This window comes from Hyperoodon ampullatus (genome assembly GCF_949752795.1).
Source record: "Hyperoodon ampullatus genome assembly, chromosome: 4".
Taxonomy (NCBI): domain Eukaryota; kingdom Metazoa; phylum Chordata; class Mammalia; order Artiodactyla; family Ziphiidae; genus Hyperoodon; species Hyperoodon ampullatus.
This window is the reverse complement of record NC_136917.1, coordinates 157,910,285-157,937,504: the sequence shown is the minus strand read 5'-3', so window position 1 is coordinate 157,937,504 and position 27,220 is coordinate 157,910,285. Positions and strand designations below refer to the sequence as shown.

At 34.6% G+C, this 27,220-nt stretch overlaps 1 protein-coding gene across 1 annotated transcript in view; it reads right to left on the bottom strand.

Moving 5' to 3' along the window:
• CDH12 (cadherin 12) overlaps positions 1-27,220 on the bottom strand; it is a gene marked incomplete at both ends in the record, with an annotated part of 277,190 nt that overhangs the window by 81,235 nt on the left and 168,735 nt on the right. The window contains 1 exon segment of the mRNA XM_079703115.1: positions 6,295-6,414. Within this exon segment, the coding sequence (XP_079559241.1) occupies positions 6,295-6,414 (120 nt within the window).

The following is a 27,220-nucleotide window of genomic DNA, read 5'->3' as shown; positions in this document are numbered from 1 at the left end:
AGTAGGTTGGTGGCTACCAGGGTCTGTGGGGTGGGGCAAATAGGGAGATTCTGGTCAAAAGGCACAAACTTACAATTATAAGGTGGATAGGTTATAAGGATAGAATGTATATCATGGTGATTACAGTTAATATTACTGTATTATATACTGGAAAGTTGCTAAGAGAGTAGTTCTTAAAAGTTCTTACCATGGAAAGGAAATGGTAATTATGTGACCTGATGGAGGTGTGTCTAACACTATAATGGTGATCATTTTGCAATATATAAGTGTATCAAATCAACACGTTGTATACCACTTACTTACACAGTGCTATATGCCAATTATATCGCAATAAAGCTGGAAAATGCTAATTATTAATTTGAGACTATTCAGATAGATTAGGTGGATGGATGGATGGATAGATAGATAGATAGATAGATAGATATAGATAGGTAGAGATAGATACAGAAAGGTAGAATGAACAATGGATGAATGGCTGCATTCTCCATTCACTGAGGATTAGAGTCCAGAGGAGACCTAGACCACTAGTCTGTTCTCTAAAGAGCAGTCACAGTGGTTAGGTCTGAGCATGAAGCAGTCACAGAGCCCCTCCAATCAGAAATCCTCAGAGATTGTCCAGGTCGCTCAGATTAAAGACCTCACATAACCTCCATCTTCACACTCCCTGATCTTAACTCTCTGATCTTATCTTCCACAACTCACTCCTTTGTTCACTAGAGCTTTGTACCCTCTCTTCTCTCTGCTGGAAATGTTCTTTCCAAGACGTAACTATAAACAGTTGCTCTAATTCTTTCATCAAAGTCATTTTCATAGGACTGTATTGGTCATTCTAACTAAAATTCTATACTGAATGTTTCCTACTGCTTCTGTAATAGGTTTTTTTTTTTAAGCTAGTACATTCTTAAGCTTTATTAAAAATATGGTGTTCATGGGCTTCCCTGGTGGTGCAGTGGTTGAGAATCCGCCTGCCGATGCAGGGGATATGGGTTCATGCCCCAGTCCAGGAAGATCCCACATACCACGGAACGGCTAGGCCTGTGAGCCATGGCCACTGAGCCTGCGTGTCCGGAGCCTTTGCCCCGCAATTGGAGAGGCCACAACAGTGAGAAGCCTGCATACTGCAAAAACAAACAAACAAACAAACAAACAAAAAATATATGGTGTTCATGACTACACAGGTAAGGTGTATAATTTTTTAAAAACTGTTTCCAGTAATGTATTTTGAGGACAAGAAGAGTTATCAGGTTATCTTGGGTAGAAAGAAAATTTAAAGACATTATGGTCCGACTTTGCACCATAACATGCCTTAACTATTCTTTAAGATTTAGAAGTCACTTCCCTAAAAGTTCTTTTCTCAGGAGTTTCCCCACTCTCGTGAGTCTATATCTAGTGCCCAGTAGTCAGACTATGTATCATAGAGTGGTGTCCTAGAAAACCCACATGTAATCTTCTGAGGACCCGAGTAGATGGGGATCTATTTGAGGATCAGCTTGATGCATCTCAGTATCCTGGTAGCACAGGACCTGTCAGGTCATTGGTTATAAATAAATGTGCATCAATTTACCCAAGCCCAGGAAATCCATACCCAAATCCAGCACCACTGGCTTATCACTCATTACCGCTTTAACTCTTCCAGTAATATGAAGCTCACAATCTCATGAGGTGCCTGCCCCTCTTATTTATGGACAATCATTAACATCTTTTTTTTAATGAAACCAAAATTCTTTCTTCCTGTAATTCATGCCATTGATAGCCCTCTGGAGCAGCAGAGAATACAGCTAGCTCCTCTTCTACCTGACAGCTCTACAACTTCCGAAAGGCATGTATCACATACCCCTGGAGTATTTTCCTTTCAAGACCAAATAGTCTTAGTTCCATCTGCAGATGTGTGCATTCCATGGTTTCTAAAATAAGGCAGTGGAGTTCACACAGAGTTCTCGTGAAGTGTGACAAGGCAGAATACAAGGAAACCATTGTCTGCGGTGCATTTTTAGTCATGTAATTTTACTGCATATATGTAAAATATTACAAAAGTGGTAATGGCACGTGTTGTTTAATCTTAATAATTGTCTATTTCCTATTTCACTCTTGAAGAGAAAAAGAGCTTCTATCTTTATCTCACCAGCACTGACTCTAAATCCTTTAAGGCTTTTCTCTGAATTAAAGTCAAAGGCATGATCAGGCCATAAAACATTATAAATATGTACATAGTAGTTTATATAAAGAATTAGCTCAAAATATAAAGTCTGACCCATGCTTTAATTTTACTATGGGGTTTTAAAACACTAACACATTTTTTTTTTTTAAAGACTGAAAAGAATAAATATCAGTCAGGGTGGATGATATTTTATTTGGGAAGTAAGCTTGAAGATAATCATCTCTAATCAAAAGGTGATAATCGAGCTAAAAATCTTTAGAAAGTGTCAGTTCTCTTAGCCCTTCATCAGATTTCCCAAACAGAAGCTAGGACAGAATCATAAAGCATGAAATATCAGAATAGTGGATAAAAGAAAAAAAGAAAGTAACTCATGCATACAATCCCATTCTCATATGAATCCTAAAAATGCACATGTAAATACATAACATAAAGACTTATAAATATGCACTTTTGACAGTGCACATAAACAAAAAGGCACTGATGAAAAGTTCTGGAGGTGGACGGTGGTGATGGTTACACAATGTGAACGTACATAATGTCCCTGAATAGTACACTTAAAATGGTTAAAATAGCAAAATTTCTGTTATATATATTTTACCATGACAGAACAATTTAAAGTTTATGGATTTTTTTAAATGTTGAGATAAAACAGTATTATCAATATAATGCTTTCTCAGGTAGAGCTCAGATTATTTAGAAAAATCAACATATCATCACCACATGATACACCAAGTAGCAATATCTAGTTATCCAACTCAGATTAGATTTTAAAATCGTTTAGGGAAAAATTCAAATACTTTAAAAGAATTTTAAATGTAAATTAAGTCATGAGATCAATCGTTTATAATAATGTTTGTTTTCCTAAATGAAATAATTCTATTATCAATGCTCTGGAAATATTTAGCATCTCAATTTCATGTATCAAATAAAATATTACAATGCCTCTTTAACATTTTATAGATTATAAGTGTTTTTCTAATGTATCATAAATATTAAGTGTAAAATATATATAATAATATAATATGTCAATATGACAAATATTTTAGTGTTTTATAAACATTAAGTATAATAAGGATCAATGTTATTTAATGTTTTATAAATGTATCTACATTTCTGTTTTTTAAAAATATTTAATAATCATTTGAGGCATATACATGAATGCAGGCAAATTTTAAGTTACAGTAAACATTCTCTTAGGTAAGCCAAATAATTGCCAAATTAGCCAATTTTAAAGTCAATTTGGGGCTTATTTCATAGAATGCATCAATTTATATTATTTATAAATAAACCTGCCATATTTATACCTTGGATAGAGATGCTAGGAATGTTTGTCAAACAACAATGTCAATAAAAACTTTTAAAAAAATGTTCTCATTCCAAACGAATACTAAATAGTTATATTTATCTCCTCATAAATACTTAGGCACCAGAAGTATTGATGACACTCTTCCTTTAGAAATTATTTTAAACTGGTTTCTACACTCAAATGTAGAAAATTTTAGATAATATTAGTTTTTCATGCATTTTATTTAATAACAGCAAAAGGAATCATAAAAGGAAGCTATATGGCTGGAACAAATGGGGACTATTTCTGAGAAATTGCAATTATCCTTGAGTTTTGATTTATTCTTATCTACCACAAGGTGATAAATTTGACAAAAAGTCTTCTTAATGGTTTCTGTGCATGAAGAACTAGTTATCATTCTATTAATGAAGTGCCTCACCATCCACTCTTTTCCTGTCTAGTGGTCTGGGGCATTGCTAATATCAAGACTTCTGTCTCCAGTGAAAACCAATGCTTCAAAAAATCTATTCTATAGTTCATGCCAGAATTGTTTCATCTTCAGTTCTAAATAATAAGCTTGATATAAAAATATAAATACACAATTAGAAAAGACATATTATGAATATGCATACTCTTCTGTAAAATGATACTTTCTGAAGGCACTAGAATTTATCTAAAGTTGATATTGAACAAGTAAAGTCAAGAGGAGGGCAAGTAAACCCTTCATATAATTGTTGTCTGTCCAGTATTAATTTGACCAAAGCAATTATATTCTGTATCCACGCTTTATGCTTCGATTCACCTTTGTATGATTTTTATCTTGCTTTTTTAGTTAGGTATAGTCTCCATCTATAGTTATTTTTCCAATATTAAATCTTTGATCCTTCCTCTGTCACACTTATTCTGAGTATATAAACTCATCTACTCTATAGAATTAATCACTGCAACTCAGTAAGCGTAGCCTAATACTAAAAATCTCCCTCCTCACCAATCTCTAGACACCTTCCTTTCTTTTTCTCCCATCCTTTCTGTCTGTGAGAAGTGCTTCTCAGAGGCTGAAGTGGTCTAGGAGACAGATATTGTCCTTACTTTTATTTCTGTTAGATTCCCTGTTATGGTAAATTTGGAAAATGTAACTGTATAAGAAAAAATAATCCATAATATTCCCATTTGATAAAAGGATGTATAGTATCTTAGATAATCTCATTATTTATCTATACATTTGGCCTATTGCACAAACCTTCCTAATTCCTCTGGAGCTTTGTACCATCATAAACTTCATTGAAAACTTCCCCAAACTTTTTTTATCAACAATTTTCCCTTTTGTCCACAAATATATGATTTTCCCAAAGGTAAACAACAATAGCCACTACAAAACTTCCTCAATACCTATATTGCCAAACATTTTCTTCTCCTGTCTTCACAGCCTACTTCTGGAAAATAACTTACATTTTAGGTGTAATCTCCCCATTACACACTCACTCTTAACATTTGACTCCCTAGCTTTTGATTTCTGATCCTACTTCCAAACCAAAAGAGCTTCTTTGTCCTGAACTTTTCTGTATTTTCTGCATCACTGAAGTTCCCTTCTTAAAGGACTGATGTTGTCCTTACTACAATCTATTCCTTTTTAAGTTTACCAAAGGGAGCAGCTCCCAGCCTTATTCCCTTCATTTTTGATGGTTTCTGGCCCCCTGTTGGCTTGATGAAAAGGGTGAGAAGTGAGGACAGACAGAATGGCAGGTTTAGTTGACAGAAAATTTGCTGGTTCTTTATTTTCACTTAATTGACCTTACGTTTCCAAGCAACATCCATCCATGGTTAATTATTAATTAACCTATATCTAATTGGTATTCCAGTTTCCACACACTTCTGAGGAAATATAAATTTCGAAATGTTTAACCCATTTGCATGTATAGTGTTGGAAATGAATACCTTTCAAATCAATGTAGCTCTTTAAAGATCAACTTACAAAATTTAAAAGTAACTTATTAGCCCAGTATGTTAACACTTTATTCCATTACTTTAAACTGATGTGATAAACAGTATTGAATTTAATATGCAACATGTTATGTATTATATAAGAGTTGATAAAACAACTGTCATTATGGACTTTCTGCTTTAACTCTGACCCTGAGCACCTGCTTTGATCACTGGTCAGCTTGACTGGAGCTCCTTAAAAACTATCTTCACTCAAAAACAGATTCTCTAGAAACAGGGGGAACTCGTTTCATTTTAAAGGGATTACAAAATCGTCCTACATGTTTTCCTGCCCTTTCTATACTTTCCATAGATTTTTATATGGGGCTTTGAAAACTGGAATTTCAATGGTTTGATTTTAAAATGATACTGGCTTCAAAAACATAGACCAGAACAATTAGTGATCTTGGGGTTTCAAGTTTGTCAGCCTCTTCTTTCCCCTACTAGAAGCATAAGTCTATATTTTTCCAAAGTCACCACCCATAACCCTTGATAAAGATAGCAATAGAGACTCCATAATCTTGGGTTGATTAGGCCGAAAACTGAATATAATTGAACCCAACCAAGAAAAACTGAAATAAAAAGCTATTTTAGCTAGAAGAAACAAACAAACAAAAAAACCATCAAATATTCCTAGACTTTGGAAAATTTAAAGTAAATCATACAAAGAATTCCTAACTAACAAATTTGGACTTGGCATATATGTGTAAAAAGGTTTATATTTATACCAAGTTCAATCTGAAAGAAATAGCTCTGCAGCAGCAAGGTAAGATCCTATCTTCCTTTGTTAGATGGGGAGCGCATTGAATCTTTATTGCAGTGTTAGAATGGGAAAGGGAGGTGATAATGTTGTCTCTAATAAAAAATTTACCTGTCTTGGGATCAATAGAGAAATAAGGCTGTCCCTGAAGAATGCTGTAAACGACTCTGGCACTGTTTCCATAGGTTGGGTCATCTGCATCCGTGGCCTTGACCTGGAGCACATAAGCACCTGGAAAATAAGACCATATGATTCTAGCATCTTTGTTTTATAGAGCTCAAGGTCATGTCTTTTATCTTCTGGACTCCATTTTCCTTTGGAATATGGCATTCCTTAATTCTGTGAGTATATGAAGTCACTGAGAATAACTGAACTATTTAAACCAAAATGTTGAGCAACAATATTAGCTGTTAGTGCAAATGATACCTATTTTAAAAATCTATTTTTTAAAGCTGTGTCCATTTCCAGTAGTTAGGTCATTGACCTGAAAGTCATCACAATAGCTTTATTGATTTGTACACCAAAGAAAACATGACACCACTTGCATTAGCTCATTTGCTTACTGTAGATGCTTTAATTGCATGACTAGGATATCAATAGAAGAGCTAAAAGGTTTAAAGGCTTACTGAACTTTAGAGGGTGTAAGTAATTTGCCATTGCAGTTTAAAAATCAATAATTACATACTCATTTAGGAAGCCTTTAATTAGGACAGAATATTTGAGAAAATGAGGAACCGAAAATAATTGCAATTCTAACTAGAGAAGCACCTTTATGCCTCAAGACTGAATTATTCTGTGTTCACTGACATAGGAAAACTTTAAAGACAATCCAGATTATCTGTAGCTTTTCTCATCTCCTGACACTTGGTCATATTATTTATGTACTAAGAGAAGTTGACGGGAGATATTTTTCAGCAGTTTTGTCTTACATATTCATAGTCATAGTTTAAGTCTTCCTCTAAGAACTTTTTAAATGAGTATCTCTTCTTAATGTCCATTCAGTGTTACTATTCTGAATTGAGAACAAAGTAGAATCAAAACAATCAAACTCAGTATAAATAAAATAATATGCTGCTGATGAAGGAAGGAAATGTCTACTGAGCATAAAGGGAGTGAAATGTGCATCCAAAGTTATACAGTGGACAGAACACTCTTCATCTCTTGGAGGCATTCAATGTCACTGTCAGTTTGGGGAATGCTCCATTTACTCACTCAGGCCTTTTTCTTAAGACAGTGCCAACCAGGGACAAACTCAATCTTAAAGGTTTGCTCTAAAAGACAAGAGAATGTCTTCTCTTCACCTCTACTTTTTTGTTACATGAAGTTTTAGAATGCTGAAAAAGTAAGAAATCATAACTTTCAGTAGACAGTCAATGCCAAATGCTTTATCTTAAGATGTTTTGGTGAATCCTAGTTATATCAACAGATAAAGCATATGTTTTATTACAACAGCCTTTCCCAGGAGAAGACACTACTAGAAGGAAAGTAGGGAAACTTATTTATTTATTTATTTTTTGGCCTCACGGCTTGTGGGACCTTAGCTTCCTGACCAAGGATTGAACCTGTCTGTGTTCCCTGCAGTGGAAACTCAGAGCCCTAACCACTGGACTACCAGGGAATTCCCAAAAGTAGGCAAACATTTCTAAGCTGTCAAGAATGATAACTGATATTATTCAACATCATCCATCATCATCATCAACAACAATATTTGCAGCATCTTTAATAATTATTGGACAAATAAGCATTGGTAGGCATTGGGGACCTATATTAAGGATTCATCAAGAGTATGTTCTCCTTAATGATGTAAGAATGAACACTTGCAAGAGTCAATTCCCCTCTTCCCTCCCCTCTTCTAGGTAATGATTTTTTCCCCCAGAAAAAATCACTTACCTAGCTCTTCATTATCACTTCTTCACACATGTGTTATACAGGTAAAATCTACAAACATTGAATAATGCCCAATTCTAGGTATAAATATTGCAGTTGAAAAGCAGTGGGTTGTTTTACTCTGAGGGTATATTTGAAGAAAAAAGTATTATATCTTCTAGAAAGTATGTAGTAACAAATTTAATAAACTTTTATCTAATGGTCACCATATGCTCAATGCAGAATACTATTTTGGTAAGTATATAGAAAAATATTTTCCAAATGTATATTAAATTCTTTACATTAATAATTTTTAAGCTCAAATGTTAAAGGAGTGAATTAAGAAGTATTTCCATAATTTATAGAAACAGCAAATATGCATCATTCAATTCCACTTTTGTCCAACTCAAAAGGATCACAGGATAGCAAGAATAATGACACTTGTTTCATCCATAGTAATGTCCATGATATTACAAAATTATGTACACTGAGTTACAGTGACGATAAACTCTAGTTTAGTGAAAAAGCAGTTTCTGATGTAAGTTATTTGAGAGTTTTTGAGCTACCTCTATATGAGTTTATAAGAATACAATTAAACAGCGTTATATCAGCTTGTTTTGTTTACTGGTCCACAGCTTTCACCAAACTAATGCAAAAGAGAGACTTCATACTCCCTTCATTAAGAAGATGAAACTAACTGTCTGGAGCACATACATCTCCAAAGACTACCTTGGTCAGTGCTTGTGTAGAACACCAGTTCCTGACACTATTAAACACTAAACACCCAAGAGGTAGGAGTGGGAGGTTGTGGTTGGGGCATGTTTGATGTGAAACAAGGAAATAATACAGTCAGTGACATCCACAGAAACTGGAGTAGTCTTCTTCTCTGTAGCCATCATCCTGGAGTTTATTCTATCACTCACACCCAGGATGACAATGCAACCACTCTAAATGTTGAAGTTCAGAGAGTTTTAATTAGCTCCCCCCCGCCCCCCAAGTTCTATCCCATGCACATGATGTGGGTTCTGGAGCCTAGAGAAAGTAAGCCAGCTTTCTTTTATAATGCAACCACACATGGTCTACTTCTGTTTGCTCATGCAAAATGTGATATACTTTATTTGATTTCAGTAAGATTAGTGTTCTCAATGGGGTTGAATTTTACAAATAATGACACAATGTCTGCATTTCACAATGAAATAATTGAAGCCCAATGATGTTAAAATCATTCTCATTGATACTGAAAGTCATTCTCGTATAAAATGGTAGACAGGTGGTAATAGAACTGAGCCTGACTATTTCATGATTTCAGCTAAAGTAGGTATTGATCTGTTGATTCATTCATTTCTTCTTACAGTCAAGAAATGTTCAGTGGTCCACACCATGCACCAGGTACTATTCTCAACATACAATAAAAAATAATATGCTACTTAATTATTTTCTGTCGAACACCACTTCCAGCATGACAGGTTTATATTCTTTGTATTTTTTTTTGCATTTAGAGTATTAAATAAACAAATTTACTAGAAATACATTGAAAATATAATTGGATTCTCTTGAACTTATGACCTCTTCATTTTTTAAAATTTCTCAGATGTATAAGGACATTCTATAAATTGAATATGTTCTTTGCTTTGTCTTTGCCCTACCACTGTCTCAACTGGTTTGAATCTTCACTCTCACAACTGCAAGGCTCCAGAGCATTCTAATTGCTTCCTCTTCCATCTCCTTTTACCCAGGAGCATCAGAGTTACTTTCCTATAACATGAGATTGATTAAGTTACTCTTATTCATTTAAAAAAAGTTAGAATTTAAAAAGAAAAAAAAAAAACTTCGAATGGATTTTTATTCCTAATGAAAGAACATTATCTAAACTCACTGACATGCTATGACTAGCATGACATGAATGGGTTTCGATATCCCTCCCAGATTAATTTCCAACTGTGCTGCCAAGGACCCCATGCAGTCACTGTACATACTTATTTACTGTTTATTTGAGGCTCTTTCACACCTCTGTGCTCTTGCCCAGGTGATCCTGCTGCCTGAAGGACGTTGGCTTCTACCATCTGGAGAAATCCTACTCACTCCTGATGTCCCAGCTCTACTGTCACCTCTGTGAGTCCTTGTTTTTCTGCTCCCAAGCACAGATAGTTTGTCCACTCCTGTGTACTCCCAATAGCTTTAGTACATTTTGATTTTTTAAAACTCTATGCCTCATTTGTTCTTCTCATGGAATACAGAGGCTTTTACATCAGAAGCCCTTCCATATTCATTCCTTGTACATCTAATGTCTGTCATGAATTACATCTCAAATAAATGTTTATTGGTGAGTCCTTGTAATACTCCTAAATACACACAAAAGACACAAATGCAATATATAATACTTGAAATGGGCAACCTGGAAGCTTGTTATGGCCTTTAGAGTTTTTTAATACTAAATTGAGGGCTTAACTTGTCTTGAATTTCTAATGCACATCACTGTTCTCATTTAAGAAAGCAGAACCCAAAATGAGTGACATTACATTTAAAAAATCACATAAACAAGATTTAGCCACAAGTTGGAACACAAATCAGATGGAAGTCAATATACATTTATTTGCTGAATAATGTTAACCCTTCTCAGGACTGATGCATAAACAGGAAAAGAAATAAAAATATAATGCAACATATTTTCTCTTTGCTTTTGCCTTATGTATACACTGCATTATAATCAAGAAATAATACAGAGTTAAAAAGGTATAGAATGGTAAATATAATACACTTTCTTTCCAAATAAGATCGGAAAATAAATGTACATTTTATCCCATAAAGAAGACATTAAGCAGCAGAGAACTGTAAAGCAGAGAGGGTTTCAGAAATGAGTCAGATAGAGGGAAGCAAATGAGGGCGTGAGCACACATATGACATACTTTACAGGCCTAGGATACTATAAGACATTGAAACTATAATTATAGCAGACTTTAATTACACAGTAAAATTAAACATACATGCACAGCAGGTGAGCTTACTCTTTAAGGGAACTGGATCTTTATCAATTTTACATTAGATTTCACTGCACTGCTTATGAACACTTGTCTCTTAGTTTCCTTCTGTTGATTCTTTCTATATTTGTAAAATTGTAAATGGCTCCTCTGTCCTCTTTATCTTCAACCAGGGCTGCATATAAGACATTTACAAGGATTATTAAGGATACCAATTCCTGGGCCCTCATCAGAAAGTCTAATTTAATTATTCTTGGATGGGCCAGGTATCAGAAACACTTAAAAATCTCTGCAGATAAGTCTGATGAGTAGCCATCATTGAGAAGTCCAGTCCTACACACTTTCCTTAGGAGAGTTCTCCAATTAGGAGAGGCTGAATTGCTTGCCATTGTGTTCACCATCTTTGCCTCTGGAACCTTAATACCTAGGTTTGAATCCTAGATCAACCACTAGCAAGCTGTGAGACCTCAAGTAAATTACTTAACATCTCTGTTTTAGTTTCCTCATACTAAAAAAAAAAAAAAACAAAAAAAGAAAAAAGAATACTCGTTTTATAGAAGTATTAAATCAGCTAATATTTATAAAGAAATTATAATAGTTTCCCACACAATATGTGCTATTCAAGTATATGTAAAATAAAATAAATACATATATACTCACTTTTTTTTCTCCTACATCACACAGAGGGTGACAACTCCCAAACATATACACTAGTATGATTCCTGTCTTTAAGTACCATACCTTAATATTTGAATATTATTTGAATATTGAATACTAATCTAGATTGTATCTCCTGTATGTTAGAAAAATGTGATTTTGAGATGTGTGTTTAAAATATATTAATATGTAAAAAAGTGGACTATGACGAATTGGGTCACTTTATTAGAGACACAAGAATGAAGAGTTTGCATACTTATTAAACCTGCCTGAAGTAATCAGAAATTTTAAGGATCAGAAAAGACATATGCCAAAAAATTCCTCCAGAACGGAAGTTATTCTCCCTTGAACTGTACTTCTAGGATCAGAGCAAGCAATTTGTTTTTATCTGCCACCAACTCTGATTCTGCTCAGCCTGGCCTCAGGGTATCCCCTGGCACATGTAATGTTGTGACATCAACTTGTGATTTGTTATTCAGTCCGATGATCCAGAAGCACTCTAAGTTTATAAAACTTTCTTCCCAGATATGTCCTAAATGTTTTAGACTATACATATTTACACCTTGTGATTCAAATGTACTTTGATGGATAAGTGAATCCATTTTAATGAGCACTTTATCTCTCTGTTGTGTGCCAAGAATTCTATGCCACAAACACCAATACAAATCTTAATGTCTGTTCCCAGCAACACATAACTGAACTCTGACTTCTAGTGATGGTACAATGTTGTCTTCTTTGTATTTAATGCAATTTAGAAATTATTTTCACAGAAGTTGTCATTGGGAAATTCCATAGAAATCATGAAAAAATGTATGAGCTTGGAATTCATTCACTCAATGGTTCTCAGCTATAATTCAGTAAGGTTTGTATTTTTGCTGGGTAGCTTTATATTCTTAAAGGATAAAGAAGTTACTTCTGATTCAAATGCATTTAGCCAAGGTACAAAGGCCCAGTTAATTAGAGTTTATTTAAAACACACCCAACATACCTAAAATTATTTGTTTTTATTTGATTGGATGATTCTGCCATGTTAAGGGTAAGAGAGATCTATGTATATATGCATATATGTATGTATGTATGTATGTATCTACTCTATTATCTATATCTATCTTCCTAACCATTTATCACTTTATCTAGTTTTAGTAAAAGGAAAAATGCAAATTGTGTATGTATGTGTGTATGTGTGTATATGTGTGTACATGTGTGTATACATCAGAAGTCAGAAGTATTGAAACCTAGAACCAGTTCTGCAATTAAATAGATAAATGATCCTTTGCAAATTATTTCACTTCTGTAAGGATAGTACTGTAATTGTAGTGGATAATGTAGTAACCCCCTCCAAAAAATTAATCTCACCTAATGGTAGGAACTGTTCATATACATATTCATATATCACTATCTCCCTCACACTTCAGTATACCTTACAAGAACTTGACTCCCATGGATGCATTTGGCTCAAGTCTAACAAACATAAACCTTTTTTTCTGGCTAATAATGATTGGTTCAGGAATGTAAATATACCCATTTCAAGCCAAGAAAACCAGAGGAGATATTTGACGGGACCTTCTAGGAAATGATCTCTTTTTTGTTTTTCTCTGCGCTCTGGTGCACAACGTCTGTCTGTAGTTATTTCAACATCTTGGGGGAAACATGACTGGAGACAGACACACACAAGAGGTCACACACACTTGGGAATTCCAGGAAAGGTGATGGGGAGTCTTGATCTAACCTGCGTGAAGCTCAACCTATAAGCATTTTGATGATTTGAGACCATACAGCCCTTTATGTATGAGATTGTAGACGGAGATGGATTGTGGTTTTCTATTACTTCTGTATTAACAAAATTTTGGCAAGTCACTGAAACACTCTAAGCCTCTGTTGTTTCAAATAAAAAATGGGAGTACAAGTAGTAGGGTCCTCGTGGAACTCATTCATGAGTTAATACATGGACATTGCTTTGCATAGTAAATAGCACATAGGGCGACCACATCAAAATGGTTGTTAAAATTCTTCAACTTTATGATGATGGGCTAAGATATCCTTGTTTCCTTCTAATTCCAGTAACTCGTTCTGCAAATTGAAACATAATCCAATCTTACCTCTTTTTTAAAATAACTTTTCCATTACTGCAGATTAGTCTTTTGGTTACAGGGCTTCGAACGTATCACGGCTCTGTCCAGATCCTTAGGTGGTATGTTATGAATCACTACACACAGTCTGAACTCTTTCAAAACCGTTCATAGTCTGATATACGTCTGTCTTTTTCATTCTAAACCTCAACTCCTCAGTTTCTCCAAATCTCCCCTCCAGGAAATATGTTTTATCCACTGTTCAACAAAAATTAGGGCTCTGTTAATTCATTTTTGGGTAAGAACTCTGAGCCTCTCAACCAAGAATTGGAAACATATTTGAATTCCATAAAGAGTTTGCAAAGTATACATTAAACAATATATGTAAATCATCCCCTTCTGGTTTCTTCCACTATTGCCTGCTTCCCAGCCACTTCTCATAATCCAGTCTACCACTGGGTGCACTACAGACAAACTCATTCATTGTTTCACTTCCACAGAATACTTCCACTGGCTCCTTCCCTTAGTTGAAATATTGCTTTCTCCTGAGCCTAGTACTACCTATTAGCACATTTTAGGCCCACAACTGCCTTCCTTCAGCTTTTCAGTACTGCTTCTGATTAACTGATGTTTTCTACCACCAGTGAAAGAGGCTCCTCATGTTTACTTGTCTTCTTTAGGGGCATTTAAATTGGTTGATGCAAATCTCTTTCTTCAGGCTGCTTCCAACTGTGGTTGGCTTCCTCAGCATCGTTTATTCTTGGCTCTCTCCTTTCTTCCTTGATCGCCATTTCTTAGTCTTCTTTACACACCCTTTTCCTCTCCCTGCCCTTTAAAGGTTCATGCACCCCAAGTTTTGTCTCCCATCCTATATGCCTAACTCTATGGTATCACTCATATTTGCCTCTAGGTGCTAGTGACTGGACCATCATTTATATTTTCCAGTTGCTTAAATAACAAAACTACCAGTTAACTTGACCAAGATACATCCAATTTCTTGGTTACATTCTAAACTTCTTTTTAAATCACTTATTGTTTACATCCATTCCAGTACCCTTTATTATTATTATTATTATTATTATTATTATTATTATTATTATTATTATTATTTTAATTTATTTTTTTGTGGTATGCAGGCCTCTCACTGTTGTGGCCTCTCCCATTGTGGAGCACAGGCTCCAGACGCACAGGCCCAGTGACCATGGATCATGCGCCCAACCGCTCCACGGCATGTGTTATCTTCCCGGACCGGGACACGAACCCATGTCCCCTGCATCGGCAGGCGGACTCTCAACCACTGTGCCACCAGGGAAGCCCCAGTCCCCTTTATTGACTAAACGTTGTTAAAATGTGTTTGTACTCTTCATTCTGCCACTACTTTTCATCAAAATGTTACTGCTTCTTACCTGGATTATGACTTTAAGATAGTAATAATCTCCCCGCTACCTCTCATAACCACCTACCATTCACCCTGTGTAATTAAAGCCACAGTCATCTTTCAGAAATGCAAATTTGATTTTGCCCTCAGCATTATCTCTAATGCCCTTTGTGATCTGCCTCTACCTACATTTCCAAGTTTATCTCTTATGAAACTTTCTGTCTACTTTATGCTACCTCAGTACAATATTATTTCCCTAAGACATAGTGCTACTTCATACCCTGCTCTTTATAGATTGGGTTGTGGATATCAGAAAGGTCTCATTTCACCCAGGTGAACTTCAGCCCAAATTAAAAATTGGCCTCAATAACTCCTCTTCCAGAAACTCATTTCCATATGCTCACAGAGCGTCATGCCACGTCTCTCATGCTTCCACTAGGCAGCAAACATGCCATACAGAGTGAAGACTGCATACAATTCTTTTTTAATTCCAGTACCTACTATGGAGCTTGGTGCCTAATAGGTTCTTAATAAATTTCTCTTGAATAAGTTAATAAAAAATAAATGATTTTGGCTTAGAAAATAATTTTGATCAGCCCATGTTAGAAGTTTCCAGTGAAGCCTTTATTACATCTCTTGACTCGGGTCAAAAACTCAATGTCCCCTCATCTCAACCTTTATGGCAGTGATGCTGTTTTGCTGTCTGTAACAGAAATCAGAGGAGCAGCTTCAAATCAAAAGTGACTTTAGAACACAATGAAAGTGGCAAAAAAAATACAAGAAATCAATTACTAGCATGTTAGTGATCTCGACATATCAAACCCTGCTAAATCTATCAAAGAGTGTATGATTCTACTCCCAGTTTTAAGGAAGAGAATAAACTTTTGTAAAAGCAAGGACTGTCCTGAGTTCATATCTATGGGAAATTCATTACAATAAAGTCCAGAACTAGTTCTATCAGTTCCCATTACCTGGAATCCAGTGATCTTGATTATTGATTATTTCACAAACTCAAAAGATAGGACGATGCCACATGACTGCAATATTTAAAAGTACTCACAGATAAACATGTATACTGATAGAAAGCATGTTCAGCTATAAAGTAGCAGTAATTTTAGCCATTATTGATTAACTAATCTTAGCTAATAGAGAAAGATGTGTTATTTGTGTATAAGTACTGTGATTTAATATTTAGATTTTGTCCCTTTTGTGTTGCTGTGGTTAAATGTTTCAGTGATTTAGGCAGATGTTTAGTTTTAGCAATTTTTAAAGAAATAAAAGACTTAAACACTTACAATACAGTACAGTTGACCCTTGAACAACACAACTTTCAACTGCTTGGATCTACTTATATGCAAATGTTTTCAATGGTGAATATTATGCTACTACATGATCCATGGTTGGTTGAACCCAGGGATATAGAACTGTGGATAAGGAGGAACCATGGATATGAAGAGCTAACTATAAATTAGACTCAGATTTTCAACTGCATGTAGGGTAGAAGCCCCTAGCCCCTGTGTTATTCAATTGTCATCTGTACTTGTTCACTGTAATCTAACACATCAGGGTAAAAATGACTGCAGCTAAACAAAATTCAAACTTTACTAGATTTCATATGTCTTCTAATCCAAATTCTCTCAATTGATGAGCAAATGACAATGGAAAAGACAGATAGTCTAGTCTCAGTTTATTCATCTATCAAATGGGAGATTTGGAATAGATGTCTTTAGATGCCAGGATATAAACACATGTTGTAATTCTAGACAAAAGACCCTGATTAAATTGATAGTTAATAAGATTAAACTTTGATGGATTTATCAACTTTATTTCACTTCACCTAAGTTTTTATCAAATTGTCACTTCATATAAGTTTCTCTCCTGAGAATGGAACCTATGATTTAAATTTGAAAATATTTATAGATATCTTTCTCATGGTAATGTATGTTTTCATTTAGAAAAACCTTTAAAAGTGGATGTGAGTTTTAAAACTCATCAAAAAAGAAAAATAACATATGTGTTATCACGACTTTATAGGACAGTGATCTGTTTATTAACCCCTTTGAACTTTTCAGAGTAACACATAAAAAGAAAGGTAAAAAACATATCTCTAAACTATAATTTTAATGAATACTCTATGGAACATTGAACTTATTACCTGCACAATATATGCTAACAGGGAGACATTCCTGTTACTTAAACTGGTAAAATTTGATGCTACTTTAAAATACATGCTTGATGACAAAAATATGTCATAAATTAACTATGCCATTATTTCCAAATAAAAGCTATATCTCAATTCACTTATAATTCTATTATTTATCATGAGGTTTTTTCCATCTTCCTAAATTATTCCTTTCCAATATTTTGGTGAATATATTACTATATGGAGTTTTCATATACAGGTTTTTTTTTGTTTTTGTTTTTGTTTTTTCGGTATGCAGACCGCTCACTGTTGTGGCCTCTCCCGTTGCGGAGCACAGGCTCCAGACGCACAGGCTCAGTGGCCATGGCTCATGGGCCCAGCCATTCCGCAGCACGTGGGATCCTCCCAGACCGGGGCACGAACCCGAGTCCCCTGCATCGGCAGGCGGACTCTCAACCACTGCACCACCAGGGAAGCCCAACAGTATTTTTTAGAAATCATTCAAGTTGTAAGCCAACCTTAAAATATAGTGCAGATTAAAAGACAAAAAGGGATTAAAAGCCTAAGAGAAAGTGAGTTATAGCTAGATGGGATTAATCATGAATTTATTTTATGACCCAGTTGAGGAGACAGAAAAGAGACCAAATGAAAAGTGGACAGAGAGCAGGAGATGATGCTCCAGAAGCACAAGAATATTCAGAATATTACAGTCATGAATTCAATTAATTTGATTTAAAAGGTAGATTGAAAACTTGGTGAAGGACAATTTATGGTTTTGTGGTATTAAAAAAGAAGCTGTGAGAAGATAAATTTCAGGAAAGGGTTTGATGTCCTTGTTTGTAAAGATTTAGCAGCTGGACGGAAGTTCATTTGCAAACCAGAGTCCTTAATGCATGCTGGGGCTGAGATTCAGTTCCAAGTTCTCCTTACTTCTTTAGAACACTGAACATAGGGACACATTCGGCAGAAGGTTTCATGTCTTTGAAGTTTTGGATAGCAGTTAGGTCCATTCTCTAAATCTACTCCACTGAGGAGTTACGAGTCCAAGAAAATTATGTGTCCTGCTGCTGTGGTCTCCTTTGTTGTCTTGTCTGTAGATTCTCACAGTTTCCTTCCACTGGAGTCAGGCCCAGGAGGGTGGCTTTCCTTTAGTCTGTGACTTTAGGGAACAAAGCTAGGGCTAGTCTGTTGTTTAGGATCATTCTCCAGTTGAGTTGCTCTACATATATTGCTTTTTGTCTTATTTTTTCTCTTTTGTCCTGATATTTTCTGATCCACAGGCATCCACTTCCTGTGAGTCCAAGTATTAAAATTCAGGGTCCTACTAAACCCCATTTTTAGGATTTTCCATCTGAAAGAGAAAGCTTCAGCATCTTATGGCTTCCATCTCTTAGTTCTGAAGGGTGAGATGTTGCAATGAGGTGATGCCTTGAGTCTTCCATAATGTCCAGAGTACAGGAACCCAAGAAAGAACCCCAGCCCAATAATATAGTGATTAAGGCTAAATACCAGGACACCTCTTCAGATATGCTCTGGGAAGAAATTTCATTAGCTTTTCATTTATAGGGCCATCAATTAAGTGATCATTGTTGTGGCTGCTAATACTACACTATGCACTGAGAATATAAGAATGAAAAAATAACAAAACAAAAGGAAAACTCTGATCTTAAAAGATAGTATTCAAAGAACTGAAGTTTATTTTATGATTTCTTTTGTGGGACTCAGAAAATTATACTCATCTGTAGCTCCCTCTTCTTTCCTAAAAAAAAGTTAGAGTACAACAACTAATATATATTGAACTACCACAGTGTATCAAATATTGACCAAAATATTTTATATGCATTATTCCATTTAATGCTTGAAACGATCCTATCTCCTATAATCACCTCCATTTTTACAAATGCTGAATTACTCTTGGTAAACTGTGAGGCTGGGAAAACTCTGGCAGTTGAATGACAACAAAGACTTTGTCTTTAGCCACTCCCCTGAATCACTTCCAGGGAACACAGGAGCTCTTTGTAAAGTGACTGAGCTGTTCCATTTTGTTTGGCTATACTTGGTATATCTTTTTTCTTTTTTAATTTGGAATTGAACTTTTAGCAGTACACTACTTGTTTTAATGTTTATAGTTTTCTAAGGTATTTTGAAATCAGGAAGTGTGATGACTCCATCTTTGCTCTTCTTTCTCAAGATTATTTTGACTATCCTGATTTTTTTGTAGTTCTATATGAATTTTAGAATTGTTTTTTCTATTTCTGTGAAAAAATGCTATTGAGCTTTCAATAAAGATTACAATGAATCTGTAGACACTTTGGGTAGTGTGGCCATTTGAACAATATTAAGTCTTACAATCCATGAACATGAGATGTCTTTCCAATTATTGGTGTCTTCTTTAATTTCTTTCATCAGTGTTTTATAGTTTTCAAGATAAAATTCTTTCACCTCCCTTGTTAAGTTTATTACTAAGTATTTTACTCTTGTTGATGATATTGTAAATGAGGCTATTTTCTTAATTTCTTTTTTGGATAGTTTGTTGTTAGTGATAGAAATGAAACTCATTTTATATTTTTGTATTCTGCAATTTTACTGAATTCATTCATTAATTGTAATAGTTTGGGGGAACATCTTTAGGATTTTCTATGTATAAAGTTAGGCCATATGCAAACAGAAAAAATTTTTACTTTTTCCTTTCATTGTTAGATGCCTTTTCTTTCTTTCTTTCTTTCTTTCTTTCTTTCTTTCTTTCTTTCTTTCTCTCTCTCTTTTTTTTTTTTTTTTTTTTTTGCCTATTTGCTCAGCCTAGGACTTCCAGTACTATATTGAAAGAAGTTTTCAAAAGCGGGCATCCTTGGCTTCTTCCTGATCTTAAAAAGCTTTCAGTTTTTCACCATTGAGTAGGATATTAGTTATGACCTTTTCAAATATGGTCTTTTTTATATTAAGGTAAATTTCTTCTATATACAGTTTGTTGAGTTTTCATTATTAAAGAGTGTTGAATTTTGTCAAATGTTTTTTTCCATATATTGAGATGCTTATACAATTTTTATCCTTCATTCTGTTAATGTGTACCACACATTAATTAATTTATGTATGTTAAACCATTCTTTCATCCCAATATAAAAATGTAGGCTACTGAAAATGTATAGAAAGCTCAGAAATAAATCCATGCTTATAAGGTCAACTGGTCTTTGGCAAGGAATCAAAGAATACACAATGGAAAAGGATAATCTCTTCAACAAATGGTATTGGGAAAACCAGATATCCACATGCAAAAAGTAAAACCAGACCCTTGTCTTATTCCATACACAAAAATCAACCCAAAATGGATTAAACACTTAAGTGTAAGAACAAAAACTGTTGTAAAAACATAAGGAAAAATCTTCATGACATTGGTTTAGGCAGAGAATTTTTGGATATGACTCCACAAGTACAAACAATGAAAGGAAAAGTAGACAAATAAAACTATATCAAACAAAAAAGCTTCTGTACAGCAAACAGTCAACAGAGTAAAAAGGCAACCTAGAGAATAGGAAAAAAGTTGCAAATCATATATCTGGTAAGAGGTTAATCTCCAAGATATATAAGGAACCCCTATAAATTGATAGCAAGAAAACCTACAGGCAAGTTGATTTAAAAATGGGCAAATGACTTACAGACATTTCTCCAAAGAATACATAGAAATGTCCAACAGTTATATGAAAAGATGCTCAATACCATTTATCAACTTGGAATTGCAAATTGGAACCACAATGAGATATCAGCTCACACCTATCATGATGGCTATTATTTAAAAAATAAAGTGCATGTAGGTTAGGATGTGGAGAAATTGGAATTCCTGTCCCTTGTTCATTGTTAATGGGGATGTACAATAATGGGAATGATGCTATGGAAAACAGAATGGAAATTTCTCAAAAAATTAAAAATAGAACTACCATATGATAGAGCAATGCCACTTCTGGGTATACATCCAAAAGACTTGAAATCAGGTTCTCAAAGTGATATCCACACTTCCATGTTCACTGTAGCATTATTCACAGTAGATAAGATATAGAAACAACCTAAATGTCCATTGACAGATTAATGGATGAAAAACATGTGGTATATAGGTACAATGGAATATTATTCAGACTTAAAAAAGAAGAAAACCTTTCCATATGCAGCATCACAGATGAACCTGGAAGACATTATGTTAAATGAAATAAGCCAGTCATAGGACAAACACTGCATGATTCCACTTACATAAAATATTAAAATAGTTAAACTATAAAAACAGAGAGTAGAATGTTGGTTGCCAGAGGCTGGGGGAGCAGAAAAAGGGGTACTGCTGTTCAATGATTATAAAGTTTCAGTTCTACAAGATGAACAAGTTCTAGAGATCTGTTATACAGCAGTCTGCCTGTAGTTAATAATACTATGTTGTCCACTTAAAATTTTGTGAAGAGGACAGATTTCATGTACGTTGTGTTCTCACCACAATAAAAGAAAAAGGGTTATATTACACTTTTTTTGTTAATTCAAGTGGTCAATATTCTGTTTTGTTAAACTTAGTATTATTTTAAGTTTTAGTCTGCCTGATATTAAATGATTACTGATGGACCTGTAAATATATATAGAATAAAATGAACTGAATACTTAGAAACTATATGAGAGATTGTCAAAGTAGCTACACACATCTAAGAATAAAGAGGAGATATGTACATTGAGGCCTGGATCTTTTTCTTTTAATCTTACTATTTATAAGTCTAGCACTTTTGAAGCCCATATGTTCACTTTCAGAAAAAGTGGAAATTAATCTTGTATGTAAGCCCTGATTTTACAAGCATTTTGACACCTCATGATTTTTTGATTTGAAAATTGAAGATAAATAATAGGTGTCTTAAGCTGAAAATAGATTACAAAGGAACTTTTTAAAGATTGGAGCAAACAATATTGTCAATATTTAATTAAGAAGCAATGCCTAGGGGGCTTCCCTGGTGGCGCAGTGGTTGAGAGTCCGCCTGCCGATGCAGGGGACACGGGTTCGTGCCCCGGTCTGGGAAGATCCCACATGCCGCGGAGCGGCTGGGCCCGTGAGCCATGGCCGCTGGGCCTGTGCGTCCGGAGCCTGTGCTCCGCAACGGGAGAGGCCACAACAGTGAGAGGCCCACATAACGCAAAAAAAAAAAAAAAAAAAAAAAAAAAAAGAAGCAATGCCTAGGTTTCAGCATTACATTTTTAGCACCAGACAGTTATTTTCAGTGGATGTTTTTGTTTGTGATAAATTAATAGATTAGACACTGATGCCTCATGCTGATTCTCCCATTATGGGAAATCATACTTTGTATGAATTTACTCTTGTCAAGATGTTTGTGATATCTATGTAATTTACTTTATTGCTACACACTCACACAGACACATACAAAGATCATGTGGAACAATTGTAGAAATTATCAAAAAGATGTATTATCATTATTATTTTGTCAGTGTTTTCAATTAAAGTTTTAATCAGGAAAACCCAAGTCATTTGAACCAGAAACAGATTGGCTGTACTGCTTTTGCATTCTGGCAGGTATCTATGTCTTTTCATTTATACTGCAACTACTATACTGAATTGCTAAACTTTTTATAGAGCTATATTAGGCAACATTCTGTTTTCATTATTTAAATATAGTATTCAGCTAATTTTTCAACTACCCTATCAGGTAATAACTTATTATAATAGGCTCTGTTCTAAGCACTTACTTTATATTAGTGCATTTAATCCTCACAACAATACTATGAGAAAGAAAATATCATCTACTTTTTACAGGTGATGAAACTAAGGCAACGAGGCTTACATCATTTGCCCAAGTTTGAACAACTTTAGAACTAGCTTATGATTCAGTTGGTCTGATTCCTCAGCCACTGCTCTGAATCACCTGCTAGGTCACAGCAAAATGGTTATGTGCAGATTGAATTGGGTTGGGTAGCTAGAAGCACAATTTCCAGCTTCAAAATGGTTCACTCTTTTAAGAAAAGATTCGTGCAAGCTCCCCAATATATGTTCAAACACTATTGCTGGTAGCATACTTGAACTCATGGCCTGGATAATATAATTTCATATTTCACCATTCTGAATTGGAGTTGCATCTCAATACAAGTCCAGTGTATTGATTTATATGTATAAATTACCATATTTTAGTTTATCAAGGAATAACTTCATATGGCTAAAAGCAACAATACCTAGTTCATTTGTTACATTTGTTTTATATAAATGTTTTTGGTTTTTATAGAGTTTTAATTATATTCCTTCTTGCACTCTATTTTTCTTTACTATATCATGAGTGCATTACAAACATTCCAAACACTCATTAATATCAGTATGTTATTAAATTCCTATTTTCTCAAGTAGTTCTCCCCACCAACCTCCCATCCACCTGCTTTCCTACACTGCTTTGCTGGATGGGAACCTCAGATGTGTCCATGTCATGTTTAATTCTTTCTTGGTTTAGTCCCTTAGTTTTGAAGAAGGAGATCCTAGTATGGTTTCCAAATATGTATTGGGAATTTTTTTTGTATATGTATTTCCTTGAATTTATCCTTGGAGTAGATTTGATCACCTGGATTGGTCATTCTTGGTTGGAAATCATCTTTCTTTATAACACAAAATCCATTACTTCATTGACTCCTAAGGTTCATCATGTTTCTATGCTGCTCATGAGAAGATTAATGTATTTCTCATTCTCCATTTAAATTGAATTATTTGGTAGTGTATATATGTCCATGCCACTCTCTCACTTTGTCACAGCTTATCCTTCCCCCTCCCCATGTCCTCAAGTCCATTCTCTAGTAGGTCTGTGTCTTCATTCCCGTCTTGCCCCTGGGTTCTTAATGACCTTTTTTTTTTTTTTATCTTAGATTCCATATATATGTGTTAGCATACGGTATTTGTTTTTCTCTTTCTGACTTACTTCACTCTGTATGACAGACTCACATAAAATAGATAGCAAGTGGGAATCAGCCACATAGCACAGGGAGATCAGCTCGGTGTTTTGTGACCACCTAGAGGGGTGGGATAGGGAGGGTGGGAGGGAGGGAGACGCAAGAGGGAAGAGATATGGGAACATATGTATATGTATAACTGATTCACTTTGTTATAAAGCAGAAACTAACACACCATTGTAAAGCAGTTATACTCCAATAAAGATGTTAAAAACATAAATAAAAGACATAAAGTGAATTATTTGCTTGTTCTCCTCTTTTTGTTTTGATTTGTGTGTGTGTGTGTGTGTGTGTGTGCTTCTTTTTCCCCCTCTGACATTTTGGAATTTTCTCTTAATCATTGGCATTCTGATATTTTCATCTCTTATTTTCATTCATTATTCAGGGTGTCTACTGGGTGAAAAATTTCAACCTACTGCTCATATCCATAGATTATATGCCTCTTACACTATTTATTTCATAATTGTCTCAGTTTCTCTCAATCTTCTTTCTAGACCTATTATTCTTAGATGTCCTTGGCTGAAGATTTTCCTTATTCCTTCCTCACATTTAAAAAAATTAGACACTGTTCTATTTCCTTGGAAAATATCTCATTTTTTTCTTAAATGTGTCTCCAAATAATTCATATAGGCAAGATCTTTCTTTTCTCTTTTAAATGATTTATGTTGTAGTTTTCCTAAAATGTGTGATGATCTTTGATTTTGGCTCATCTTTTAAGATGGAACAATAAAATCCTTTTGACAACTCTGTGTGTATGGTCAGAATATGTTTCTTTAGGGCAGAGTCAAATCAATGTACCATGGACTAGTTCTGAGAAAGTGTTATAAGTTTGGTACAGACTTGCCTTTGCCCATGAAGCAGCGAGCCAGTACTTGCGGTCACCACTGTTATGGAGCCAATATTTTCCTCCAGTGTTCAATGGAAAAGTTCTTATTATCTACATGTGTTTTGATATGACTATAGCAGTATTTTATTAATATCACTATTTATGTAATCAAATGTGATAAGGAAAGGGATATAAAGTTCTTACTAGGATTTTCAGACTTGTGCAAATTTATTTGAATTGATTAAATTTATTCTTTTTTTTCTAAATTTGACAATATCTGAGAAGACTTTTGATTACGTTTCCATTGTTCTTTACCTCCCTACTTTAGAATTATTCCTTGATGATGATTCTTTGAATCTCTTTCACTTACTCATTTTTTGACCCCTTACTTGAGTGTTATTTTTAGACTCTATATGGTATGGTGGATAAAATATTTAAATAAGATGTTTATGATTATTTGGCAGAGATGGAAGAAATAAATAACCATAAAGTAAAAATATAGTAAATTTAGTATTATGAAAATGTAGCTGAAGGAGAAAGGAATTCCATTATGATAGACCAGATAAGATTTCTCCACTCTAAACTGTGTCTTTATTTAGAGCTTTAGCAATAAATATTGATACTACTGAAATAACATTTAGGTTTGCATAATTAGTGGTACGAAGTAATTGATGAAATCAAGAATGTTTCATGTCCGTATATGTATATTGTTCACATGTATAGGCTTTTAAAGAAATCTATTTATCTATCTATAATTTGGCAAATGTCTTAACATCTCTAAGCTCTGTTTTCTTTTCTGCAAAATATTAATAATTAAAAATATATATCTCCAGAAGTTATCTTCAAATGGAAATCTAAGGAAGAGAGAGGCTAAGATACTTTTCAGTGCTCATATATCAAATAACTGGTAAGCTGTGACAAGGTTGCAGATCTGGTTGACTTTGAAGCCCACACTCAAGTTATAGACACGGCTTACCAGTTTTAAGCACCATGTAGCCCAACAGCCCCCATCTATATATAAGAAGATTGTAGAATCTTCTCCCACCTATGTGTAGAAGGATCTTAGGCCCTTCTCCTTATCAAATGCCTCTTACCCCCATAGCTGTTCCTATAGCCCTGGTTCCTTTAAATAAAGCAACAACAACTACAAATCTGAACAGTCTACACAAAGGGAAATGACTTTATATCAGTGTTTTAAACTTACTTTACCAGATAAGATATGCATTTTATGTTACAATTTAGATTGTACTTAAACAGGTTCAGTAAGATACAAATCCCTCCAAGCAGACATTTTTTCTGTTTTGTTCACAGTCGCATGTATCTCTTGTACCTAGAACAGTGCCTGGAATACAGTGATCAATGAGTTTTTGTTGAAAATTATATACATATATATGCATATACATATGTGTGTGTATGTGTGTGCATATATATATTCCTTAAGTTATAAAATAAGAAATCAATTATAGGATGCCATTCCAAGTACTGTAAAACCAATGATATGAAGGTGTTTGGTTAGATCTATTTTTAACAAGCACTCATTATGATTCTCATCTTGAAGATATTTTGAGAAACATCACAAAGTTTCACTCCTCAATGAGGTAGGATGTTGCCAGGCCCCTTCCAGAGGTGTGCAACCCTGCTAATGGCTAACTCTCTAGCCCTCTTTTACACTTTTTCTTCCGAGACTTTGGAGATACTTCTCTAATGCCCAGATTCCCACACAGCCTTGTTTGAATATTGCATCTTTTTGTCTTCTAGTCCCATCACCAGGAGGGTCAAAACTTCTCACAACCAATCAAGTTTTCTTTGCATTCCCTACTCTCACCAAAAGTCCCTATTTTATCCATGTGGCTAACCTCAATGGTTCATGCATGTGTGTGGAGGTGGAGGCTTACATACATATGGATGTGTGAATGTGGGGATGGGGTGACTGTGGAGGGCATGAAAAGAGAAACTGATGCCATCTCATCTGAATTATTTCCCAAATTTGACAGATCATTACTATCACCTGAGTAGTTTATTTATTTATGTTTTAAATACAGATTTTGTTTTACTCCATCACTAGAGATTCTGAGAATCCATATTTTTATATCTCCCTATTAAAATTTTGATGATTTAGTAACTTGTACCAAAAAAATCAGCAAAATGTGTACCCCATTT